The sequence below is a fragment of the Dasypus novemcinctus genome, chromosome 4 (assembly GCF_030445035.2).
Source record: "Dasypus novemcinctus isolate mDasNov1 chromosome 4, mDasNov1.1.hap2, whole genome shotgun sequence".
NCBI lineage: Eukaryota > Metazoa > Chordata > Mammalia > Cingulata > Dasypodidae > Dasypus > Dasypus novemcinctus.
Window position 1 is genome coordinate 3,125,673 of NC_080676.1, and position 22,669 is coordinate 3,148,341.

A 22,669-nucleotide genomic window follows, 5' to 3' on the forward strand; every position below is an offset into this window, starting at 1 on the left:
GAAGTCCTTCCTGGGGGAAGGAAGGGGCCTCCTTCCCTGGGGAGCTGAGGAACAAGAGGGAGGGAGGCTGGCAGGCAAGCCCCTGCACTCCCCAGAAGGCGTCCCCACCCTCCTCTCCCTTGATGGTGGGGCTTCGGCTCCGGGGGAGAAGGGAGGCAGGCAGCACCTGCTGGGCCATCTCCTCGTCCCTGCCTGGCCTGGGGTCGCTGTCCCCTGTCCTTTCTGGCTCTGGTCACAGCCTCCCTGGTCTGCAGTGCTGGGAGTTATTCTTGGGACTCCACCATCGCAGGGCTTGGCTGGGCACTGCTACGCTGATGACACGTCTTCCACTCCCACCCCTGCCCCTGCCCCTGGCCCGTGGCCAAGGGAGCCCAGGCCTGGCAGGGCCGGGCAGGAACGGCTCTCCCGGGGACGGAGGAGCTCTGGGTCCACCATTCCCACGGCTGGGGCTGGCTCTGGCCCATGTGGTTGGCAGTGCCCGGGCGTGACTCGGGCCGGCCCTCCAGCAGAGCCGGTTCTGGCTCACACACGCGGCCCCTGCCCCGCCTCTCCTCCACACCTCAGCCCAAGCCCTGGGGCTCGGCTTCTCCCTCTCTGACCCCAGGACTCCACCCACCCCCAGCGCTGCTTTCATTCCAATGAATGCTGGGGACTGGCCGAGGGCGAGAGACTTAGGCTCTGGCCAAAACTTACTAAGGGGTTCCATTTGGCCTTTTTGGGGGGCCACTTGTGACTCCAGCCCAGAGACAAGGAATAAACCTCTGCCTCATTGAAAAGGTCGGTTGTGGGAAGTGGATGTGGCTCAAGCAACTGGGCTCCCGTCTACCATATGGGAGGTCCAGGGTTTGATGCCCAGGGCCTCCTGGTGAAGGTGAGCGGTCCGTGTGGCGAGCTGGCCCACACACAGCAAGCTGGCGCAGCAAGATGACGCAACAATAAGAGACACAGAGGAGAGAGAATAAGGGATGCAGCAGACCAGGGAGCTGAGGTGGCACAAGAGACTGAGCGCCTCTCTCCCACTCTGGAAGGTCCCAGGATCGGTTTCCCGAGCTGCCTGATGAGGACACAAGCAGGCTCAGAAGAACACACAGCAAATGGACAGAGAGAGCAGACAATGGTGGGAGGGGGAGAGAGAAAAAATAAAAAAAATCTTTAAAAAAAAAAGAAAAGGTCAGTGATGCCTTCCTTATCTGCTGCCCCTCAACCAAGCACAGCCAGCAGCTGGTGCCTGAGGATTCCCTCAAAGCTGCATGTCCCCCGAGTCCACTCTCATGGACCTGTGGGAGCCCAAAGGAAGCTAGAGAAAGGAGGTTTCCAGGAGGAAGCGGCGCTCGAGCTGGATTTTGATGGATACTTTCTGAGTTAAGCAGGCAGAGAGGAGGGCAGAGGAGAAAGGCATGTGCCAAGGTCGAGAGGTAAGAGGGGCACAGCACTCGGGGCATCCTGCTGTCGCTTGGGGCAGCTAGGTGGGCCATGGGGGTGGTGGGCTCTGCAGCCAGGGAAGCAGCCTGGCCAGGGATGTCGAGCCTGGCCAGGGATGTCGAGCGTGTTCATTTGCCCTGCGCTCCCGAGCACCCCCGTGGGCGGCTCAGGGTGGGGTAGGAGGCAAGACAGATGTTGGGAGCACAAAGGGGTTTGGGCACAGAACTCGCCTTGTTCACCACGGTACCTCAGGAAACAGCTGTACAGTGAAAGAAAGGATGGAGGAAGGAAGGAGGGAAGAGATGGCACAGCCACTTACAGAGAAGCGGGATGGGGTAAAGAGAAGTCAGCGGCGCTGAGGCAGGGAACGCGGGCTTACGAGGAAAGCTCCTGGGGAGGAGGCCTGCTCTTCTTCCTTTTAAAACTCAAGAAGGTTCGTGCAGTTTCCAGGGTGAACCTAATCTGTGGCCTGTGCAGTTAGTCACACCATGCTTGAGATTTTGGTATTTTCGCCACTGAAGCAATATGCCGTGAGGATCTCCACAGTGCAGGCAAGCCGAGGCTGCAGAGCTGAGACTGGGCAGGGCCCCTGCGGCTGGAAAAGAAGGGCAAATTGGTGCACCCACAGGGCCCAACCCCGCTCTCCAGGGGCCTTTGGATTTGCAAATGGCAATTATCTTAGGACAGTTCATTGCTTTGCGGCCGTTTGGAATTGAAAGCTGTCAACAGGCGCTGGGAGGAGAGAATGAGTCCCTGCTGCCGCTCAGCGGCTGGGCTCTCCAGCTGTGACCCCACCATCTGGCTAGGGCTGGAGGCTTGCTCTGCGAGGGAGAGCAGGGTGCGGGCGTGGATCAGCCGCAGGCCCGGCGCTCCGCGAGCTGGCCAGCCTGCTGTCCAGGCTTTGGGGGACACCTGCCGGGGCCCAGTGCCACATTGCCGTGGGTACCTCTGCCCCAAAGAAGGTGATAGGGTCACGGTAGATAACTGCAGACTCATTGTTCTTCGGCTCCAAACCTCTCTTAGGAGAGATAAGGATGAACCCAAATCATGGGTCCCACCTGGACTATCATTCTTTTGGGGACACACGGATCTCAATGCCCCAGACACTGGTTTACTGTGAAGCTGATGAAGCGTATGCCTCTGGGCACTCACTGGAACAGACCCCTTCCGAGACCCTGGACATAAGTTTTGGATTCAGCGTTTGGCATTCTTCTTCCAAAAGCAGGTCCCCCAAATTATACAGGCTTCAGGCCCCACCGAACTGGACCCGCCCTTGCCAATGCTCCTTGACTCTGAAAACCCTTGAGCAGAGAGTAGGTACCTAGGGGTCATGGGTCATAGGTCTCCTCCCCAAACCTCAGGCCAGGATCTCCACCCCCGCTACCTGGGAGGTAGGACGGTGAAGGGCTGCGGCTCAGAGCCCAGGGAAGGCACGGCAGGGCTGCCAGGTCTGGGAGGGCAGAAGACTCAGCTATTAAAAGTTCAGCGTGCCACCCTGGGAAGCAGGAGCTGGACAGATGCAGCAGATCAAATAAGGCTGCTAACCGTGTCCCGACGCCCCACCGCTGGGCCGTTTGGTCATGACCCCGTGGTTGACCTCTGGCTTAAAAAAGCTGCCATAACAAAGAACATCACTGAGAGGTCCACTTTAAAAGGGTGACTTTCATGGCCTGCGAATTAGATGGCAATTTTTGAGAGGGGTGCTGCGAGCTCGGCTGCTCTGGTTTTCCACGCGGGGTGGGTTCCTGCGTTGCAGGCTCAGGCAGGCACTGCTGGGTGCTGGAGTTTCCCTGCAGGGCCCTCACCCAGCCCTGTCGGAGGAGACGTGGGGGGGATGGGGGGCAGGCAAGGGGGGCTGCCTCCTGCCCCGGAGCCCAGCAGAGCCGCTTGCAGGAGCCAGGGACTCCGTCGTTCGCAGCCCAGGCCTCCAGCGCCTTTGCAAGTGCCCGGGAGCATGGGGCAAAGAGCCCCCGCCAGGGGCCCGCCTGGCACGGCCCGCAGCTCCTGCACGTCACCAGGCTGCACTTCCAAGTGCCCCCAGAAGCCCCTTCCACCCCCTCTCTGAGAAGTGACTCCTCAGCGCCTGGTGGGCACAGGGCTGGTGAGAGCCCAGGGCCCTGCAAGCGCAATCCGGAAGCTCCCGGTTCCCGTTAATGGTTAACTAGTGTCCCGTTGATGTCCTAACCTCCAGTATCTCAGAATGCGACCTATTTGGGAACAGGGTCATTGCAGATGCAATTAGATAAGCTGAGGTCCGGCTGGAGCACACCGCCCGTTCATCCAGAAGGGACATATGGTATAAAGGAAAAGAGAAGAGACACAGAGACACACAGGGAAGGCCTCGCCCAGACGGGGCAGAATTGGAGTGATGACCTACAAGCCCCGAAGACCGAAGATGGCCAGCAACCACCCAAAAAGTAGGAAGAGGAGGGAGAGCAGGGCCCGCCGACACCTTGTTTTGGACTTCTGGTTCTCTAGCATCCTGGCTCCGCCGTGCATCGACGTGCTGCTGAACCCCTGCACCGCCGGGAAGATGCTTCGCGCACAGCGGGGCGGGGTGACCGCCTGCCGCAGGCCTGTGGCCTTCTGATGAGCCTTGGTGTGCTGGCGGGCCCACAGAGGCACCGACACTTCCGAGTTCTAGAACACTCGAGGTCGACACCCGTTTTCTTTCATGCACTTGAGTTTTCCTGAGCACCAGGAAAGAGTTGGTGGGAGAGGGGTGCCTGGGGACACACCCACGGAGAGGAACACTGCCCTGCTTCTAGGGTCCAGCTTCCTCCCCTCCTGACCTGTCCCTGCGATGGCCGCAGGTGAGGGCTCCAGGTGCTCTGGTGGCCGCCGGCTGCTGGGGCTGGAGAGACACCACCCCCGTGTGCCTACTTCCACTGGCGGGGTCATGGGAGCACGCAGTCCAAGCACGTTGGGACAAAGCTACCCGGGGAGGCTGCCACCTGCCAGGCCCTGCTGGAGAGGCCGCAAGAAAGCCCACCACGCCCTCATGCCCCCCACCCCTTCATCAGCCCTGGAGCCCCCAGGCCTTGGTGCGGTCCTGGAAGACACCACACCGTGCATCCTCCCAGCCTCGCCAAGGACCGACCTGCCGTGCCTGCAGGTGTCCCGGCTGGAAACTGAAACCAGCCCCTCCACTCCTGTTCGAGGAACGGCAGTGACCCTGACTCCGAACTGGCTGTTTTCAGATGTGCCCGGCTGGCATTTAAGAGCCCAGGGACACAGGAGCACAGGAGGCCGGGATGGGGGCACCTTTGGGTGCCGAGAGTGTCAGGGACTGATGTGGGCCGTAGGTCCTCGCCCTTCCTCTCCCTCCTTCCCTCACAGTGATGGCTCTCACCCAGGCAAACACGTCACTTGTCATTTTTTTTTTTATTAAAATATTGTTAAACCCAGTGGAATGCAGCAGCAATCCTGGTATAGGGTGGCATAACAAAACAGCCAAGTTTACATTTTAAATATTTATGATAACTTAAAACATACAGACACACACATCATGGTCTTTGGCAGAAAACGTTCACAGCACAAAAAAAATACTTTAAAAGAAATACCAAATATTAATCCAAAATATATTAAGTTGTTGTTGCTTTTTTGTTTTTTTTTAACTTTCACAATATTTTTTTTTTGCTTTTTTTTTTTGCTTTGTAAACAATGCACATGAACCAAATGTATTTTTCAGCTTTAAAGAGGAGTAGGGGATTTTTAAAAATATGCAATTGTCCAGCAAATGCAAATGTTTAAAAAAGAATGTTGAGGAACCATGAGAAGAAGCACATACAGAACCTAAAATGGTAAAGGAAAAACCAGAGATTCAAGGAGAACGAAAAACAGTCAAGACAGACTGCTAAAACCCGCGACCTGCTCTGGGGGCTGAGCGGGGCGACCCTTGAGGACCACAAGTCAAAGCTGGCTGCTGCTGGCAGGCTGCCCCGTGGGGCGTCACCTCAAGTCCAAGGTTCCTGGCCCTGCTGTGGGCGCCGCGTGGGCAGCCGAGGGGCCAGCCCGCGGGAGGTTTTGGGAGGAGCCTCCATCCTGAGGACCACTGAGGCCCATCTCGCAGCTCAGCGACCGGTTTCCAACGGCAGGGCTCCCTCCCCCAACTCCCCTGGTGGGAACAGACGCCCATGAGAACAAGGCAACTTCTCCAGTTTCCTCCAGAGAACCGGGGGTGGGAGCGGCCCCGCGGGCGCCGCAGACGCTGATGGCGGAGGTTCCTCTCATCTGGCTCAGGGCTCATAACCAAACGACAGGCGGTCCCAGGGACAGGAGCCGGGGAGCCACTTCCAGAGGACAGCGGCGGGTTCCCACGGGCGTTTAACAGCCGACTCAAGATGGCGGAAGAGAAGATGGTCAATATCCCACGAATCAACCAGAGCCGGGCCGAGAACTGAAGGGAGTTATATACAAACTGCACGGCATCACCCAGTCCACGCAGACGGCCCCTCGCCCACTCCGAGAGAGGGGTGAGGCTGTGGCTTCTCCGAGTCTGAAGCGCCCAGCAGTCCTCACGAGCGTCACCTCCGAGGGATGCCAAGGAGGCAGTGGGGAACGGAAGAGCAGATGAGGTGGACGGATGAAGACAACACGGTTGCCTCGTTACAGGATCAGCCCACCAGGCGCCTATGAGCGGCCATCCTGGGAAAGCAGCCCCCAAACCAACACACCCCCTTCCTGTCTGCCCAAAGGCAAACTGGGGGTACCCAGGGGCTCAGTTCTCTTCTGCGCTTTCCGCTGCTACCCTAGCAGCAAGCCGCAGGCAGCAGGCGAAGGCTGGATCCTTGCTCTCCGTGGGCCTGGGGGGCAGAATCTCCTGGGCTGCTGCTGCTCTCCTAGTGCCCCGCTCCTCTGCAGCCCTTCTTCTCGAGCTCTGGACCAGATAGTCAACGGGAACGAGAGCCTGGCTGGAGAAGGTGGGGAAGCAGCATCCGAGGGGCTGCTGGAGTGGCCGGGAGTGGGGCAGGCAGGGGAGGGCAGGAGACGGCTCCAGCTCCAAGGCACCTTCTTCAGATCAGGATCTCCACCATCTCTGACAAGTCCTGGACTCGGGATGTAGCTACAGAGTCTGCAGAGAGAGGAGGACACAGGCTCGTGCGAGGTTACCAGGCTGCTCTTCCCAGAGCCTGGCCCGTTTCTACGGCAGGGCCTCTTGGCCGACTCTTTCCGCCTCAGCTGCCTGGTTACCGGGTACCCAGAGCTTGGCCGATGGGCCGAGCTCTCAGCCTGGGGCCCGGGAGGACTCATTTGTTTATAACGTTGTCTGAACTGGCTGGGAGGCTTGGAGAGAATGGTGAGAGCCCTGAGGGAGGAGGCTGCAGAATTCCTTTCGTGCCTGCGGTTTTCTGAGATCAGGAGGCACAGGCAAATATGCAAGGGCTCTTGGGGAAAGGCAGCTAAATAAATAGCCTTCCAACTATAGAGTGCCATTAGGCAAACTAGCCAATCTCCATGATCTTAGATAGGCAGCTAAACACACAAGGAGACTAGGAAACGGGAGGTGAAGTGCTCCCACACTGGGGCTTTATTTCTGAGCTGGAGCTATCCCTGGTCAGGGTCTCCCCGTGCTCTCCTTCTGCATCTGATCAGCCCCCCTGCTCTTAGAACAGGGGGTGGGACAGCCCGACAGGCCCTCGGCTACGCAGAGCTCCCCATGGAGTGTGGGGTGACGAATGGAAGGGGTCTGGGAAGAAAGCTCCTTGGTGTCCAGCTCATGCCCCACTGCGCCCTCAACCCTGCCCAGCCCAGGAGCCAGCAGGGGTGGGGTGGGGGGCCCTTACCCAGTGAGCCTGTCCTCTGGCCACTGCTGCACCCCAGCAGGTTGTCGGGCTCCACTGCCAGACAGGCAGGGCTGCTGTGTGGCGGGCCGTCAGTCTGGGTGCTCCCGTCTTTGCTCCCGTGTTTGGCATGTGCAGGGGCGGGGGCCCTGACTGCTGCAAAGGCAAGAGATGGACGCTTAGAGCCTCACCTCCAGATGTGTCCAAAACCTGAGCTAACCGGAGCTAACGGGGGCACGGAGCGGTGTCCTGATCCGCAAGAACCTCAGCTGAGACTAAAGCAACACTGCCGTTTTCCACGGGAGTAACTAACTGGTTGGCTTGGTTTCCGAATGTTTTGAGTGGTGGGATACTTCTTTGTAGGTGAAACCTTAAAACCAGCAGAGGTTCCAGAATTTCTGCGGCACTGGCTAAGAGGAGTGGAGGGGGACTTGCGTGGAAGGATAACCTGCGTGGGAGGCTGGGGGAGAGGGTGATGGAAAATACTTATGGGGCCCAGGAGGTGGGATTCAGCACCCCTCTGGCGGGACCGCTGGGGGCTACAGGGTCCCTGGAGTCAAGAGTAGACGCCGGCGCCTGTGGGGTCGGGCAGCCCTGCCTCCTACCGGCCTGGGCCATGGGCAGAAAGGCCCGGCAATGTGCCGGGGCCTGGGAGCAGCGCCCCCTCTATTCCCGCCCCCCAGCCTGCCCTACCCGTAGCCAGCCGGGCAGGGGCATCCGACGGCCGCTCCCCACACGACAGCCCCTGCCAGCCCGGGGTCCCCGCGGCTGCGGCTGCGAAGACGGACGGCACCGACTTGGCGGGCCGCAGGGCGCCCTGCGCCTTGCCGGGGTCCCTCCTGGAGCGCTGCTGCAGGACCTTGATCACCGCGTCCTTCTCCAGGATCTGGGCGTGGAGCACCTTTAACCTGGGGACAAGAGGCCGCGCCCCGTTAGGCCCGCGCGGGCAGCCAGGGCCAGCCGCTCGCGGGGAGCGGGAGGAAGGGAGCGCCCTCCTACCAGGCCCTGCGGAAAGGCCACGGCCGCCCTGGACCGCCGCGCGCTCAGAGCCCAGCTCGAGGAGCGCACCTGCGCCACGGCAGCAGGGCCTTTCCACGCAGGGCAGAGGAGGGGGCTCCAGACCCACCCAACGGGGCAAAACCCTGTTCCCGGGAGGCCATAGGGTTCGCCACCTGACCACCAGTGGATGTGCTTGTGCTTCTGAATTGGACATTAGGTCACAGAGCAATCACAGGGAGCCTGAGATTATTATTTTTTTTTGAAAGAAAACCCCAGGCAGAGACCTGGGATGGTAAACGGTATGGACGCTCGCCCTGGCTTATTTACACGAGGCGGGGGATAAGGGGCATCCACCGCCAGGGCAGCCGGGCTTTCCTGGGCAGACCGAGGACCCAGCAGGTGTTTTCGGAAAAGAACATGCACCTACTGCTGCAGGGTGCCAAACACTCCTGGGCAACCCAGAAGCGGGAGGGGCAGCCGAGCCGTGCAGGGCGCGGGGCTTGTCGTCGGGGACGGAGGAGAGGGGACGGACACCCGCTGCTCACCCTGCTCGCCCCGCTCGCCCCGAGCCCCCGGCACCCCGCCGGCTGGCCGGCAGTGCCTCACCTGCTCTCCATCTCCTGGTGCCTGTGCCCGCCAGCCAACAGACCCTCGTTGAAGCTGCTGCTGGGGGAGGGCTGGGGCGAGTGCCGGATGAGAGTGGTGTCGCGCTGGGCGGCGGCCGTGGCGGCGGCGTCCATGGCGAACTGCCTCATGGCACGCTCCTCCAGGTACTTCTGCTCCCACTTGGTCATGTCGGCCTCCAGCGCCAGGATCTGCTCCTCCTTCTCCCGCAGCTGCTCCGACAGCCGCAGGGTGCTGAGCTCCGGGGTCCCACCACTGCCACCCGCACTGCTGGGCGTGCCCGCCTGCCTCTGCAGGGAAAGGAGCACGGTGGTGAAGGGTGCAGCTGGGGGGGGGAACCTCAGCCACACAGGAGGACGCTCACCCGTGCCCCTGCTCAGCCCCCATCCCGCTCCTACCCGAAGACAGAGGATGGCGCGGGATCCCCACAGCCCCGCCCTGAATCCTGAGAATGGCGCGGGATCCCCCACAGCCCCGCCTGAATCCTGTGGATGGCATGGGATCCTCACAGTCCTGCCCTGAAGCTTGAGGATGGCACTGGATCCCCACAGCCCCGCCCTGAATCCTGTGGATAGCGCGGGATCCCCCACAGCCCCGCCCTGAATCCTGAGGATGGCGCGGGATCCCCATAGCCCCGCCTGAATCCTGAGATGGTGAGGGATCCTCACAGTCCTGCCCTGAATCCTGTGGGCGGCACGGGATCCCCACAGCCCTGCCCTGAATCCTGTAGATGGCGCGGGATCCTCACAGCCCCGCCCTGAACCCTGTGGATGGTGCGGGATCCCCCACAGCCCCGCTCTGAGTCCTGTGGCCAAGGGTGCAGGAAAGACAAGTCTGCCTTTGCATGGGTGACCCTATCAACTACCCTCCAAGCCGGGAATAATCACGCTGGTGAGAAGTGGTGTGAGCCGGGAGAGAACCAGGCAAACCAGGAGGACGGCCCCCTACCTCGGTGGGAACGTGGGCTGACGGTGCGGCCAGCACTCCGTCAGGAGTGCCAACAGCGAGGCCATTTACACGGAGGCCCCAAGTGAGAATGAAGACTCGGGGCCTGGGCGACCCTCGAGCCTGACCCTGGGGAGACGTCCAGGGGCTGGCTAGACTTCCACAGCAAGGGCCCATCAGATGACAACCTCGCCAGCATGCCTAACCTACTTTTCCTAGAGAGCAACCCACCGATCCCTGCCACTGGCCGAGGGCGGAAGCTCAGGTTTTGAGCCCCCCAAGTCTGGACACAGACCAAGAGGCAGAACCGCAGCCGAGACTGGTGGTCCAGGGAAGGGGGCGGCTTGCAGCAAGGGCGAACAAAGATCCCCTTTGCTTTCCGAGGAGAGCAGGGCCTACGGCAGGGGCTCCCAGGGGCCGTGGAGCAGCCGCTAACACGAGGGTCCCAGGACGGCAGGGGCTGGCACCCTCGGATGCCACCGCCGGCTCGTACCCCCGCCCAGGTCTCCGCAGCTCACCTGCTGCGCACGCAGGGCCTTGAGTTCCTGCTCGAGGCGCGTGCGCAGCCGCAGCTCCAGCTGCTCTCGCTTCTCGCACGCGGCCTGCAGCTGCCCGAGCGCCTGCTGCAGCCGCTCCACCTTCTCCACGTAGGCCTGCTTCTTGCGCAGCTCCTCCTCGGCCCGCGCCGCCCGGCCCTGCGCATTGCTCAGCGCCTGCTCCAGCAGCTCCGCGCGTCGCCGCTGGTCCTCGATGGCTCCGCGCAGCAGCGCCATCTCCCGCTCCAGCTTCTCCTGCTCCTGCTGCTGCTCGTAGCCTGTGGGGAGCAAGCGGGGCTTGGTCGTCCACGCTGCAATACCTGCGACAGCGACCCCCTGACTGGCCACCGCGCAAGGGCTCCGCATGCACGCCGAGAAGCACGACCGCCTCCCGTGCTCTCAGCCAGGAGCTGGGCGCCACGGTTCACTGCCCTACCGAGGAGGAAACCGAGCCGGGCTCCTGACTTGCTGTCACGACAGGCTGCCCTGCCTCTCCACCAGGACACACACCGGCCACAGGACAGCCTGACGCTGTGCCCACGTGCTGGGCATTTTCCTAAACACCTTCACAATTTCCCTTGAGGCTCACGATGACAAGAGCCCAGCCAGGTGGGAACTGTGATGGCATTTACTGATGAGAAAATGGGGGGTGCAGGCAGACTGTGACCCGATCACTGTTCAAGTGGGGGGATGAGCAGGGGAGAGAACCACGTGCTAGCCACGCACACGCCTTATTCCACCAAAGCCCCTAAGGCCGGTCCTTTGAGGCTAGGCTTGAGAGTGAATGTGCCAGCAGGATGGGAACCCCAGTTCACCCCCGGCTGCAACGCCCTCAGGCCAGAGGCCCCCCAAGGAGTGCCCTGGGACCCTGGCAGAGCCAGCTGGCCCCATTTAGTGCTACATCTCTCTCCATGGTCTAGGGGACACCCCGAGACCTGGGCAGTCAGGGACTGATAAAGGCTAACTTGGCAGCACAAAAAAAGGGACCATGGCCCAAAGCAGGGGCTCTTAGCCCTTTTTGTCCCATGGACCCCTCTGCCAGTCAGGTGAAAACCACGGACCCCTGACAAGTCCACACTGTACCGTGTGTTATTTAATAAATGCATCACGACCGCACCAACACGTCCCTGTAAGAGTAACAGTGTTCCTTTGAATTTCAATCCGAGCTCATGGACTCTGGTTAAGAACCCCTGGACCAAAGATGTGTCTGAAGTCCCAGCTGCCCGATGGTTAAAGCGTCTCACTTGCCCTGCTCGGAGACCCTGTCCACACAGCTCCGCCAAGAGACCCCAGCCAGGCCAGCCGGCTCTCCAGCTCCCGCTCCAGGCAGGAGTCCTCCCCCAGGCACCTGCCCCTGGGCACCCAGGCCGGCCCCGAGAAGCAGGGTGCCTACCCACCCTGCTGGAGGGGCCCTGCCTCTCGAGCAGTGCTGTCCTGGGGACTGCCCCCCTATAATGCAAGTGTTCCTGTGGGGCCACCCAACAAGTAGCCACTGGGCACCTGTGGCTACGGAGCACTGGAAATAAATGTGGCCAGTGGGACTGAGGAAATGAATTTTTAATTTGATTTCTTTCTTTTTTTCAGGTACTGGGGCTGGGGATTGAATCCTGGAACTCGTATGTGGGAAGGCAGTGCTTCACCGCTGTGCCACATTGCCAACCCCGAGTTGGTTTCTTTGTTTGTTTGCTTGTTTGTTTTTAGGAGGCACTGGGGACTGAACCCGGGACCTCCCATATGAGGGCCAGGCACCCCACCACGTAAGCCACAACCAGCTCCCTGATTGCATTTTAATTATCATTTTTTGGCCACAAGTGGCTAAGTGGCTATTCTCTAGGGAGCATAGCTCTAGGTCTCCGAGTTCTGGTAAGAGGGAAGGCTGGCACTCGGCACGCTGATGGCAGGAGCCGCTGGTCAGGGCCCTGCAGCAGGACAGGGAGGACACAGGCGTGCAGGGAGCTCCCGGCCCACTCTGGGTGTCTGAAGGCAGGGCCGAGGAGGGCTCAGCACCCGTGCGTGGGCGGGGGGGGGGGCAGGCCCCCTCCTGTGTGGGTTCCCCGAGCCCTACAGTTCAGTTCCACGCCTGCCCACCCGAGCCCCAATCTGGGCTGATCATAACCAGGAGCTCGGAAGCACAGATGTCACAGTTGGTCCCACCTTACAGCCAGAGAACCCGAGGCTCAGGGTGGGGAAAAGCGCCCGAGAGGACAGAGGTGGCAGAGCCAGGGTCCTAGAGAGGGCCGGGCCTGCCCGGGGGGGCCAGGCAGGTGGCGGCAGCGTGTCCCATGCGGGCAGGTGGCACTGGTGATGGTGGCAGCGCTCGGTTCCCATGCTCCTGGAAACCCTGTCCCTGAGAACTGTTTCCGGGCAGCCCTCGGGGACCGCCACGGGGTGAGGAAGCCTGGTTTGGCTTGTCCAGCCGGGGGGAGGGTCCGGCAGCCGGGCGCTGTGCTCCCAGCACTCCCTGCTGCCTTCCACCACGGAGAAACGGCCTCTAAGGCCCGGGCCCCGTCCCCCGGGCCCCGATCAAGCCACGGGCCAGTGCAGGACAGCTCTTCAGGAAGAAGTGTGTGCCCTGGGGTGGGGGGGCCAGGAGGGGCCCGAGGGGGGCAGGAGGGCAAGGGAGGCCGGGGGGGACACAAGGGTCTGCCTCCAGGGCCTCTGGCCTCGAGAAAGCCAGGGCCCCCTCTGTTTCCAATCTCCCTTCCTGTTCTCGCTCTCCTCCCGAAGGCTCAGCAGTGCCAAAGGACCTAAGGGCGCTGGGCCCTGCTCGGCAGGAGGGAGCGGCAGGGGGTGGCGGCCAGGGCGGAACAGCCCAGCGCTCTGGAATGCCAGGCATCCAGGTCACCGCGCAGCCAAGAGCAGCCGGCAGCGGTTCCAGCGGAAGCGCCTCCCGCCCGCCTCCCCCACCTCCTGCCCTTCCCAGAAACCTGCCCTGCCTTCCTCTTCCACTGGGCCACAGGCACCCCCTGCCTCCCCCAGCAGCTCTCCTGGTCCAGACCCCCAGAACCTGCCCCCCGGGGCTGCCCCTGTCCTCAGGCTGGTCCTGGACAGCCCCTGCTATCTATGCCCCTCACCAGGTGTGTCCTGATGGGTTCCCTGCCCACTCGTCCCCCAAGCCCACCCTCGCCCAGACACCAAGCAGCCCCACTCCACTTCTCCACAAACACCCCAAACGCCACGACAGTGCATGACAGGAGCCGAGCGGGAGCTCAGTGCAGAGCTGCTGCGTTCTTTCCTGGCTGCCGGGGTCCCCCTGCTGCGGCGCCCAGGGTCCCCTCTGGCCTGCCCCCGCCCCAAGCCCTCCCAGTCAGTCTCCAGGCCTGCGCCCCACCATGCCCCCGGGGCCTGCGGCTCCCGCTAGCCTCCAGGCCCAGGGTGCCCCTGTTCCCTTGGTGGGGGACCCTGTCCATCTTCCAGCTCACCCCTCCCTGACCTGGCCACTGGACGTGCCTACCGGCCTCTGCTCAGCACACGCCAGGCGCTTAGCTCATTTCTGCTAAATAAATGAGGGCTGACTAGGCACTAAGCCCCTCTGCTCCTCCAGGGGCCTCAGGCCTCTGCTTAGAGGAGCCTCAAGGACCTCTGGACGAAGCTCCGTTTTGGGCTTCCTGCATGCGTCTCCACTGGATCACCCGGCGATGGCCCGGTTCCACTAAGCTCCCAGCTCCTCAGTCTCGCCGGGCACCCCCACTCTGTCACCTCACATTTCCTGGGAAACACCTCCTCCCTCCACCCACTTGCCTCCAAGCCCGCCCTGGAGCCCGCCCGGTGCCCACCTGCTGCTGGAAGGTGCTGCGCTGAGAAGGTGTGCCACGCGGCCCCTAGCTCCAGCACACCTCCCCAGGAGACGCACACCAGAGCTGACTCCTCTCCAGAGCCCCCGCCCGCCCAGTCCAGGGCCGGTATCCGGGGGTCCTGTACTCACTCTGAGCAAGCAGCTTGGCCACCATGTCCTGGCTGCCCGCCTGCGCTTCCTGCGTCCTGCTGGCCAGGCGGCGGTTTGCCGACTCCAGTCGCTCTGTTTTAGAGAAGGACAGGGGTGTGAGTGCCGGGCAGCGGCCTGCGGGGTTTTCCCTGGGGTCCTTTCTGCAGGGCTGCACCCTCTGCCAGGGGCTCCCAAGGACGGCGGCCAAGCCCTGGGCCGACGCACGCTGGCTTGTCAGGACAGGGACTCGGAACGCTCCCCTGACGCCGCCCCCGGCCCCCGCCGTGCTGACCTGCCCTCACCTCTAAGGTCCCGGTTGAAGCCCTGCAGCCTCCTCATCTCACTGTCCATCTTAGTCCGCATGGTCTTCTCCAGCGTCTCGCGCTTGCAGGACGCTCTTGTCAGGCTCTCGTGGGCCTCCGAGAGCCGCTGGATTTCACTTTCCAGCTGCAAGAGGCAGACAGCACAGCTGGAGGGGGGGCGAGCTCCCGGGGAGGGGACGGCCCCCAGGGCCTGGATGATCTACTGCTACTCTCTACTCGACAAGGTGACGGGTGGGAGAAGGGAAAGGCAGGAGCCCAGATCCAGGTAAGTGAGCCACGACCAGCAAGCAGGAGAGCCGCCAACCACGGGCCCCAAACGCGGGGTGGACCCGGGGTCAGGTGCTCCCGGAGCGGCTGCCTCCAGGGTGAGGAAGCACCGCTCTCCTGTGCGCAGTGTCCTCTGGGCAGCTCCGCCGAGGACTCGGAGGACAGCGGGGCAGGGGAGGGCATAAAGACCCCAGCCCTGCTCCGGAGGCCCTGACCCTCCCTGGACATGAGTGCCATGGGAGGCCGGACGGAGGCCACTGCTAGCTAGGCTGACCCTGACTACAAAAGCAGCAAACCTTCAGCCACGAAGCGGGCACCAGACCCAATCCTGAGCCCACCTGGGCTCGGACGCCCTCTCCCCTGGCCCCGGCCGGCTCCCCAGGGGCTCGGGCGGCCTGGCTGCCCCTCCCACTTGGCGGCCAGCAGGTTCCGCACGTGCTCCGAGGTGCCTCTGCAATGCCGAGGAGCTGCTCATTTTTTTTTCCCAAGAGGAGGGGCTTTCTCTTTGGCCAGGGCTGGCCTGGAACAGGCGTGCTGTTGTATGGGGGGCACAAAGGGCTCTCTGTGGGAGTGTCTGCGGGGGGGGGGTATGGGGCAAGGGTGCGGGTGCACAGGGAGCTAGTGAATGGGCTCTTTCTAAGCCCCACCAGCCAGCAACTGCTCAGGCTCCAGGCCCGCTCTGCCCGCCTCGCGGCTGCGCCCCAGCTGTCTGCAGTGAGCCAGGGCGGGTGCGAGACGCCCAGCCGGGCACAAGCCTCCGAGCCCCGCCAGCCGGCCCCTCGAAGGCGCCGCAGGGCCTACCTTCTCGATGCGCCCCGCCTTCTCCGCCGAGCTCTCCAGCTCCCGCTGCAGCCGCTCGTTGTCCCTCTGCAGCCGGGCGTTCTCCCGCAGCACAGCCTCCATCTGGGCCAGGTGGGCACCGCCCGGGGTGGCCAAGGAGGCTGGGGCGCTGGCTGGTCCCTCCACCCCAGGGGGACCGAGGGAGCCCAGGGGGCCGTGGCTGAGGGCGGCTGGGGGTGGAGGGTGCTCCTGGAGCTGCTGCAAGTACTGGTACTGCTGCTGCTGCTGCTGCAGGAACACTGGAGGCACCTGGGCCTGCAGGATCCTAGGGAGAAGAGAAGCGACTCCAGTCAGAAATCCCCGTGGCGCCCACTCCAGGCAGCCCCAAGTGGTCCCAGCAGGGTCACCCCTCCCCTGGCTGAGTGACCAGCAACAAAGACCTTTTGCAAATGGCCCCTTCCCAAGGCCTCCGAGGACCTGAGAAGCAAGGCTGGAGATGTCAAGGCCAGCATGATTCCTGCCCAGCCTCCCCGGGCCCAGGCTGGGGGGCAATTGGCCCATGCAGAGCGGGGCCGCCTCAGGACGCTGCACGAAGGTGTTTTAAAAAACACACAGTAGGCCGCTCTGGTTGACAGAAGGTTCCTTTGGGGTCTGGAGGGCCAAGTCCATCATTACTGAGCTCGTCACCTGCCATTCCTGGCCCCTGAGCCACTTGGCAGCTGGGGCCCAGCAGCCCCCTGCCCCCCGTGTCTGTGACAAGTCATCGGTTTCCGTCCTTCCGCCACTGCCTGTCCACACGGCGCGTGAGGTTTCTTCCCTCCTATTTCGGGTCCCGCCACCCCCTCAGAAACATTTTTAGAAAACTCTGGCTAAGGTTAGAGGGGCGAGACAGATGTCGGGGTAAGAGTCTGACAAACAGGACTTCGAATCCCAGCTTCAGTTGTTTAGCAAGTGCCCGGGCCCCACGGAGCTGGCATTCTACTGCCACATCCCGAGGAAGGTCTCCAGCCCCCCGGTGCCTGCGAGGGCGGTGCGGATCCGGCAGAGCCCTGGGCACACCGCAGGCACGCGGTGATGGCAGGCCCACCCTCCACCCTCCGCCTCTCCTAAGGGGACCACCGGCTCAGTTTCAAGCATAAACAGATTGTCCTGGGACTTGAGGCCAGCTCTGGGCGACTGCAGTAGCCTGAGCTCAGAGAAGGATGTTCTACCGGCCTCTGGCGCTGGTGTACCATCACCCTGGGGGGCAGTGCTGAGGGAAGGAGCAAAGGGGCAAGAGGCATGGGCAGTCGGTGGGTCTTTCTGAGGCTCCGCATGTAAAAGAGGAAACTGCCCCCAGCCTCACAAAGCACCTCCAAGAAGTCCAGCGGGGTGCCCTCCCCACAGCCCAGGGGCTCTCCTGCTCTTCTGACAACTCTGGGCTACAAGAAGGAATGTCCCTGCTCCCAGTTCCCAACAAGCCACTCTCATCTGAGCTGCTGAGAGGCTGGGCAGAGGGTCCCCAGTGGAACGTGCAAACTCTCCCCTCGCTGCTAAACGCGGCCATTCCTGGGGTTGCTTCACGACTCGCGGCCCCTGCCCCGCGCCAGGCAGACACAGCTGGCATTCTTTGGGGATGACTTAGCTCCCAGAAAGAGCAGCTCCCTTCCCTGCACGCTGGCTTTCCCTTCCCCGTGCCCCTCCCCGCCCCCTCCCTCTCCTTTTGTTCCCTGAAAACAGTCTACTTCCTTTCTGCGACGTTATCTTTTCCTGACAGGGTTCAATAAGGCTAGTCCCGAAGAAGAAACCACGACTCAGCTTCCGAAACCCTTCCCAAGCCAGCCCTGAGGAGGGAGATAAGGCGGGAGCTGGGGGTGGGGTGGAGGCTGGAGAAAAACCGCCAGGCCCGGTCCACTGGTTCCCCCATTCCAGCGCCCTCACGTCACCCATTTCTCGAGAGCAAAGACCGAATGGTGGGAAAGCGGGTGACTAAATGAAGACTCAGCAGGTGCAGAGGGAGCCAGACGATGGCCTTGAGCCACAAGAGGAAGGGAGGCTGCAAATCCACGGGCCCCTCAATCAGTTTCCCAGACCTTGGGCGGGGGGCAGGCAAGGAACCCGTCACCTCCTCTGGAGAGAGGCCTGGCCAGCGAGGAGCCTGGGCTGAGCCTCGTGCCTGGGACCCCACATTCCTTGGCTCCCCACTTCCACTCTTGCTCCTTATCATCCATTCTCCACACACAGCCAGAGGGACCTCTTAAAAAGGGTAAATCAAGTGACGTCCTTCCAAAGGTTTCCCTTCACACTCAGAGTCAAACTCCAAATCCCCTTCCTGGGCCAGCAGCCTCTCCCTTGCCTCCCCAGAAAAGGGGCTCACCTGGACCCCAAATTCCCTCCCACTAAAGGCACCAGGCCCACGGGATGCTGGAAGGCAGAGAGAGGAAACGGCAGAAGCAGGGGAGCTGCCAGCCTGGTGCACAGCAGGGAGGGGTCTCAGGGCGGACCCCTGGCTTTTCCTGCCTGCACTTGGGAAAATGCCTTTCAATAACCCCTGGAAGCAAGGGTCCACTTTGTTTCTTTAAAAACCAAAAGCTCCAGAGGAGGAGGCCCCACCACTTAACATGAAAAGAGTTTGGCAAGGATTCTCAGCCCCGGGCTTCAGGAAGCTGTCCCTGCACTCTCACCCTTAAGCCCGTCCCGTCCTCTGGGGACGCCGGCTGCGTACCAAGCTAGGCAGACAGCGCTGATGATGACTTAGAGCACGGGCGTTGCAAGCTCGCGGGGGGCCCTTGGCTAACCCCCCCCCGCCCTGGGAGTCAGCTTCCCCTGAGGATGGAGGGGGCCGATCGGGCAGCTTCGGGGGCTGGGGCATGGGTGTGGGATCCTGCCAGCTCTGACACAAGGTGTGATCGGAGGTGATCCCACGTGGGGGCTGTCCTGAGGAACCCAGGGGCTCAGGGCTAATCGCTGCGTGGCAGGCGGTTACCTGACTTCGGCATGCTGGAGGTGCGGGCTGCCGCGGGCGCGGAACCGCGCGTCAGGGACGGTCTCGTGAGCGAGGATGTGTGGGTACTGGGGCGGGGGTCCGCGGGGCTCCGGGCCCTCGGCAGGATGACTCCTGGGCGGGGGGACCTGCTGGCTGCGGGCCAGCTGCGGGAAGCTGTGGGAGGAGCTCATGTGGCTGGGGGCCCGGGCGCCGTTCCTCTCCAGGGACAGCTGCAGGAGCCGCTCGCTCAGGGAGCGCACGTGCCCGTGCCTCAGCTCCCGCAGGGCCTCGTCCTGCCGCCCGCCGCCCCCGGGGGCCCCGCGTGGCTCCCGGGCCCCTGTGGGGGGACGGGGCCCGGCCTGCTGGGCGGCGTAGTACTGTGAGTGGGCTTTGGCCTCCTCATAGGTGGGCAGTTCCTCGCCCTTGCCGGGCTGTGGGCCGGTCCAGTAGAGGGTGTTCTCCGCCAGGTGCGCCTCGCTGCCCTGGTGCTCCTGGCCCTGGGGCTCCTGCCGCGTGGCCTGCTGCAGCGCCTGACCGTCCTCGGGCGCCAGGATCTCCAGGGACACCTGGGGGCTCCCTGTGCCCCCGGCCCCGGCCCCACCCCGCAGGGCCTGCTGCTGGATGGCCAGCAGCGTGCGCGTCTCGGTCAGGTTGCCATAGCGCAGCTGCTCCTGGATGAGGCGGTGCAGGACTGTCCCCGAGGAATCTTCCAGCGTCCTCATGCTTCCTTGCCTTGCACACGACTGCCTGGCGAGTGGCACCTCACGCCAGAGCACCTGGGAGAAGGAGGAGAAGAGCAATCAGTGGGAGCACCGGTGGACAAGGGCGCACTTTCCATTACAGCCTGGTCCAAAGCATAACGGTAAAGAGCAAGGCTTTGGGGGCGTGGGAGGGCTCACACAAGCCTGGGTTCCAGTGTCAACACTGCTATCTGCTGGTGAAGACAAGTTACAAGGCTGCCCCACTATCAGGAAATAGGAAGAAAACTGCCTGCTCAAGGAGTTGACAATGCAAGGGGCAGGGGCTGCTGAGCTCAGGTGTACTATGTCCAGCAAACAGCTGCCGTTACAGTGACAGTCACGGGAACTGGCTATCCCTAGGAAGACAACAAGAGCCCAGGCCATCAACAGGGGCCACGGCCCCGAGGCTAGCCACCTATCCAACAGCCTGCTGGGGGCACCAGCTCCAATCGAACCCTGAGCCGTGCAGGCCAGGAGTGGACATGGACAGGTTAGTGGCAGGTGACACAGAACGAGCCCAGCCCGGTGGAAGCCCGATGCTGTCCCCAGGACCCTCTCGAGTGAAGCAGGCCTGAGCCCCCTGGCTCAGCCAACCCACTACCCTTTACCTCACGGAGACCACCGCCCATCGCTCACTCTGCCCTGAAGCAGTGAGGCCCTGGAGGACAGCCCCCCGGCTCCGCTTAAAAAAGGGCAGATGACAACAAATCTAGCGCTCCCTGTCGGGATGACCTGGCAGTCACTTTGCAAAGGGAACAGGAAGAGAAGGAGAAAATACCTCTCGACTGATGAAAAAGGAATGAAAGAAGAAAGCCTGCAACAGGACAATGGGAGGTGAGCAAAGGCCAGCCACCTTTCAAGGTTAATAGGGTTAGTCCAGGGTGTGGGTGCCGACAGTCACTGCATGGGTGCCCAGGAGAAAGGAAGGATGGACACAAGCGCTTCGATTTCATGACCCCGCCCCCCCGGAAGCCCAGCTACTCCTTGGAAAGGGCCCATACGTGATGCACACTCAGCGCCTTTCTTAACGTTAGGAACACACACTGGTGCCGGCTGGAGGAGTGAAGCGGGTAAGGTGGAGGCCCCCATTTGCAGGCAGGACCTGGAGCTGGCCAGTAGGAGCCCCAAGAAGGGGCTCCCCTCTACGCCTGGGTTCCCAGCCTGGTGGGCTGTCCACCTCACCCCGACTCCTCTCCACAGCCTCCCCCAACAGAAACCTCCAAACCTAAATTCAGGGAAGACAAAACCAAGCCACATGGCCGCACGACCCGGGCAGGGGGGATGGGAACAGCGGGAATGCGGCCCCTCCTCGGCCATAAAACCAGGCCCGGTGCCCTGCCTCACCACGGTGGCACGCTGGCCCCCAGCCATCCCCGGCCCACTCCCTCCTGCCCAGGACTCCAGCTGCCCAGAGCTGGGGAAAGGGGAAGGAGCTCCGCGGGCGCCTCTGGACCCATCCTTTCTGACACCAGCCCACGCCCCCCCCCACCCGGGAAATGGAGCCGCAGGACCCCAGCGTGAGCAGAGACACAAGGAGCATCATCTGCAGGGCACGTCCTAAGCTGATGGCCGTCTGGGCCGAGCCTCCCGACAGATTCCTGGCTCCCCCACCCGCACAGTGCCTGGGCGCGGGGTCCATCCCCCGGGGCCTTGCACCCCCGACCTTGTCCCCGTCGGGCCCTCGGGCTCGCGTCCCTTCGGACACCCGAGGGCCGGGCCGTTACTGAAACCTGCACCCCGGCTCGCGAGCGCCTTTCAGAGCCAACCGGCACCGCGGCTCCGCCGGGGCTCACGCTCGCCCAGGAACCCCGGCGGGACCGAGCACCTAGGTCAGGTCGCTCGCGGGCCTGGCGCACCCCGAGCCCGGGCCGACCCCGAGGGCCGCGGGGCCCGGAGAGGTCTTTAAGCGCCCGGGCGCGCCCCCCGCCGTCCCGCCCTCGCTCTTTGTTTTCCAAATACTCGAGCGCTGACGTCACCGGGGGCCGGCAGCCGCATTCTTCCCCAGCGAGCGCCGGTTCGCGGCCCCGGAGAGGCCTTTCCCGGGAAGACAAAGAGGAATTCCCGGGCGAGGAGGGGGCCAAGACACCTGTGCCCCACCTCCGCACACGCGCCCCCGGGGCCCTGCAGCTCGGCCACGAGGCAGCGCCTCCAGCCCCGACCCGCCACCCCAGGCACCGCCCCCCGCGCCCCCGGCCCCAGGGGCCCGGGCGCACGGCGCGGCGCGGCCCTTCGCAGCCTCCGCGCTCGCCTCCAAGGCCGCTCGGCGCGCCGGGCTCCGGCTCCGCTGCGGCCTCGGGGACTCCCGGCAGCCCGCGCCGCCCTCCTTACCGCCGCGGCCCGCGGGTGCCCGGCGCCGTCCCCCGACGCCCCGGCGCGGCTCGGCGGCGGAGGTGCGCACCCGGAGACCGCGCCGCCGCTCTGCCGCTCGCGCCCGCGCAGCCCCAGGGTCGGCCCGCGCCGGAGGCGGCCGCTATGCCTGGAATGCGAGAGTTTCAGGTTCCCCCTTGGGATCAAAGCGAGCCACAAATAACCTCGCCGGGCGCCGCGGCCCGCCTCCGCCCGGCCCCGCGCCTCCGCCCGGCCCCCGCCTGCCTCCGGGGGAGGGCCGAGGGCGGGGCGCGGGGGCCGGGCCGCGCGCCGGGGCCGCCCGCGCCCGCCGAGTGCGGGGCTTCCTCCCGGCGCGCCCCTCGCCCGCCTTCCCTAGACCCGCCCGCCGAACGGTGTGGGGAGACGCACCTCGCGGGTCCCGAGGGCCTGCGCGGCCGGCTGCGGGGAGGGAGTCGCGGGGGGGTGGAGGGTGGACGCGGGAGGTGGGACTGCAGGGGCTCCAGACCCGCCCGGCCCAGGCCGGGCCCCGGGCGGAGCCTGCCCTCCGCGGCCCGGCCTCTTCTAGGCCCCGCCGCCTTCGCTCCCGCCCGCAGCCCTGCGGCGCGCTCGCGTTTACGCGCACCTTCGCCAGCCCTCTTAGACCCGTCTCCCCAGAAGTGTGAACCTGAGCTGAAAAATCCCGGCAGATTTACCCAGCTAAGCAACTGCATCGCCGGCCGCCAGGCGCCCTGGTACGACTCGCCCTCGCGGTAGTAGTGGGCGCGCCTACACGCGGCGCACCTGTGCCACCACCGTGTTTTGCCGGCCATGCCCCCCAGCCCTCCTGGTCACCCTCCAGGGCAGGTCTGTCATCCCTGTGCTATGCCCACGGGCACAAAGGCTCGCAGGGGGTGAGCAGCTCGCCCAGTATCGCCTGCTGTAAGGGTGGCAGCCAGGTCACCACGGCCCAGTTTCGCCTTCTAGACGCCCTGCAGTGGCCGCCAGATCCAGGGCCCCTAGGAGGGCAGGGCAGGCTCTGCGGGCCTCCTCGGG

General features: G+C 63.6%; 1 protein-coding gene across 4 annotated transcripts; it reads right to left on the reverse strand.

Annotated features, from left to right (window-relative positions):
- Positions 1–4,787: 4,787 nt before the first annotated feature.
- On the reverse strand, positions 4,788–22,216 carry AMOTL2 (angiomotin like 2). Of its 4 annotated transcripts, none has more exons than XM_012519059.4 (10): positions 22,046–22,216; positions 18,570–19,345; positions 15,626–15,929; positions 14,537–14,681; positions 14,235–14,327; positions 10,292–10,587; positions 8,811–9,118; positions 7,899–8,113; positions 7,209–7,361; positions 4,788–6,496 (listed from the first exon to the last, which is right to left on the reverse strand). In XM_012519059.4, exons 2-10 carry the CDS (start codon positions 19,289–19,291, stop codon positions 6,438–6,440), a joined length of 2,295 nt encoding a protein of 764 aa, XP_012374513.1. In that variant the 5' UTR covers positions 19,292–19,345; positions 22,046–22,216; the 3' UTR covers positions 4,788–6,437. The 4 variants fall into 4 exon arrangements, with proteins under 4 accessions (XP_012374513.1, XP_058150965.1, XP_012374514.1 ...); XM_058294982.2 differs by lacking the exon at positions 22,046–22,216 and adding an exon at positions 21,708–21,823; XM_012519060.3 differs by lacking the exon at positions 22,046–22,216 and adding an exon at positions 21,638–21,694.
- Between the last annotated feature and the right edge of the window lie 453 nt (positions 22,217–22,669).

Coding starts and splice junctions, on each gene's coding strand:
- AMOTL2 (XM_012519059.4), bottom strand. CDS start 19,291: ATGAGGACGCTGGAAGATTCCTCGGGGACAGTCCTGCACCGCCTCATC. Junction 14,328..14,536: donor CTTCAACCGGGACCTTAGAG/GTGAGGGCAGGT, acceptor TCTCTAAAACAG/AGCGACTGGAGTCGGCAAAC. Junction 8,114..8,810: donor CACCAGGAGATGGAGAGCAG/GTGAGGCACTGC, acceptor TCTTGTCCCCAG/GTTAAAGGTGCTCCACGCCC.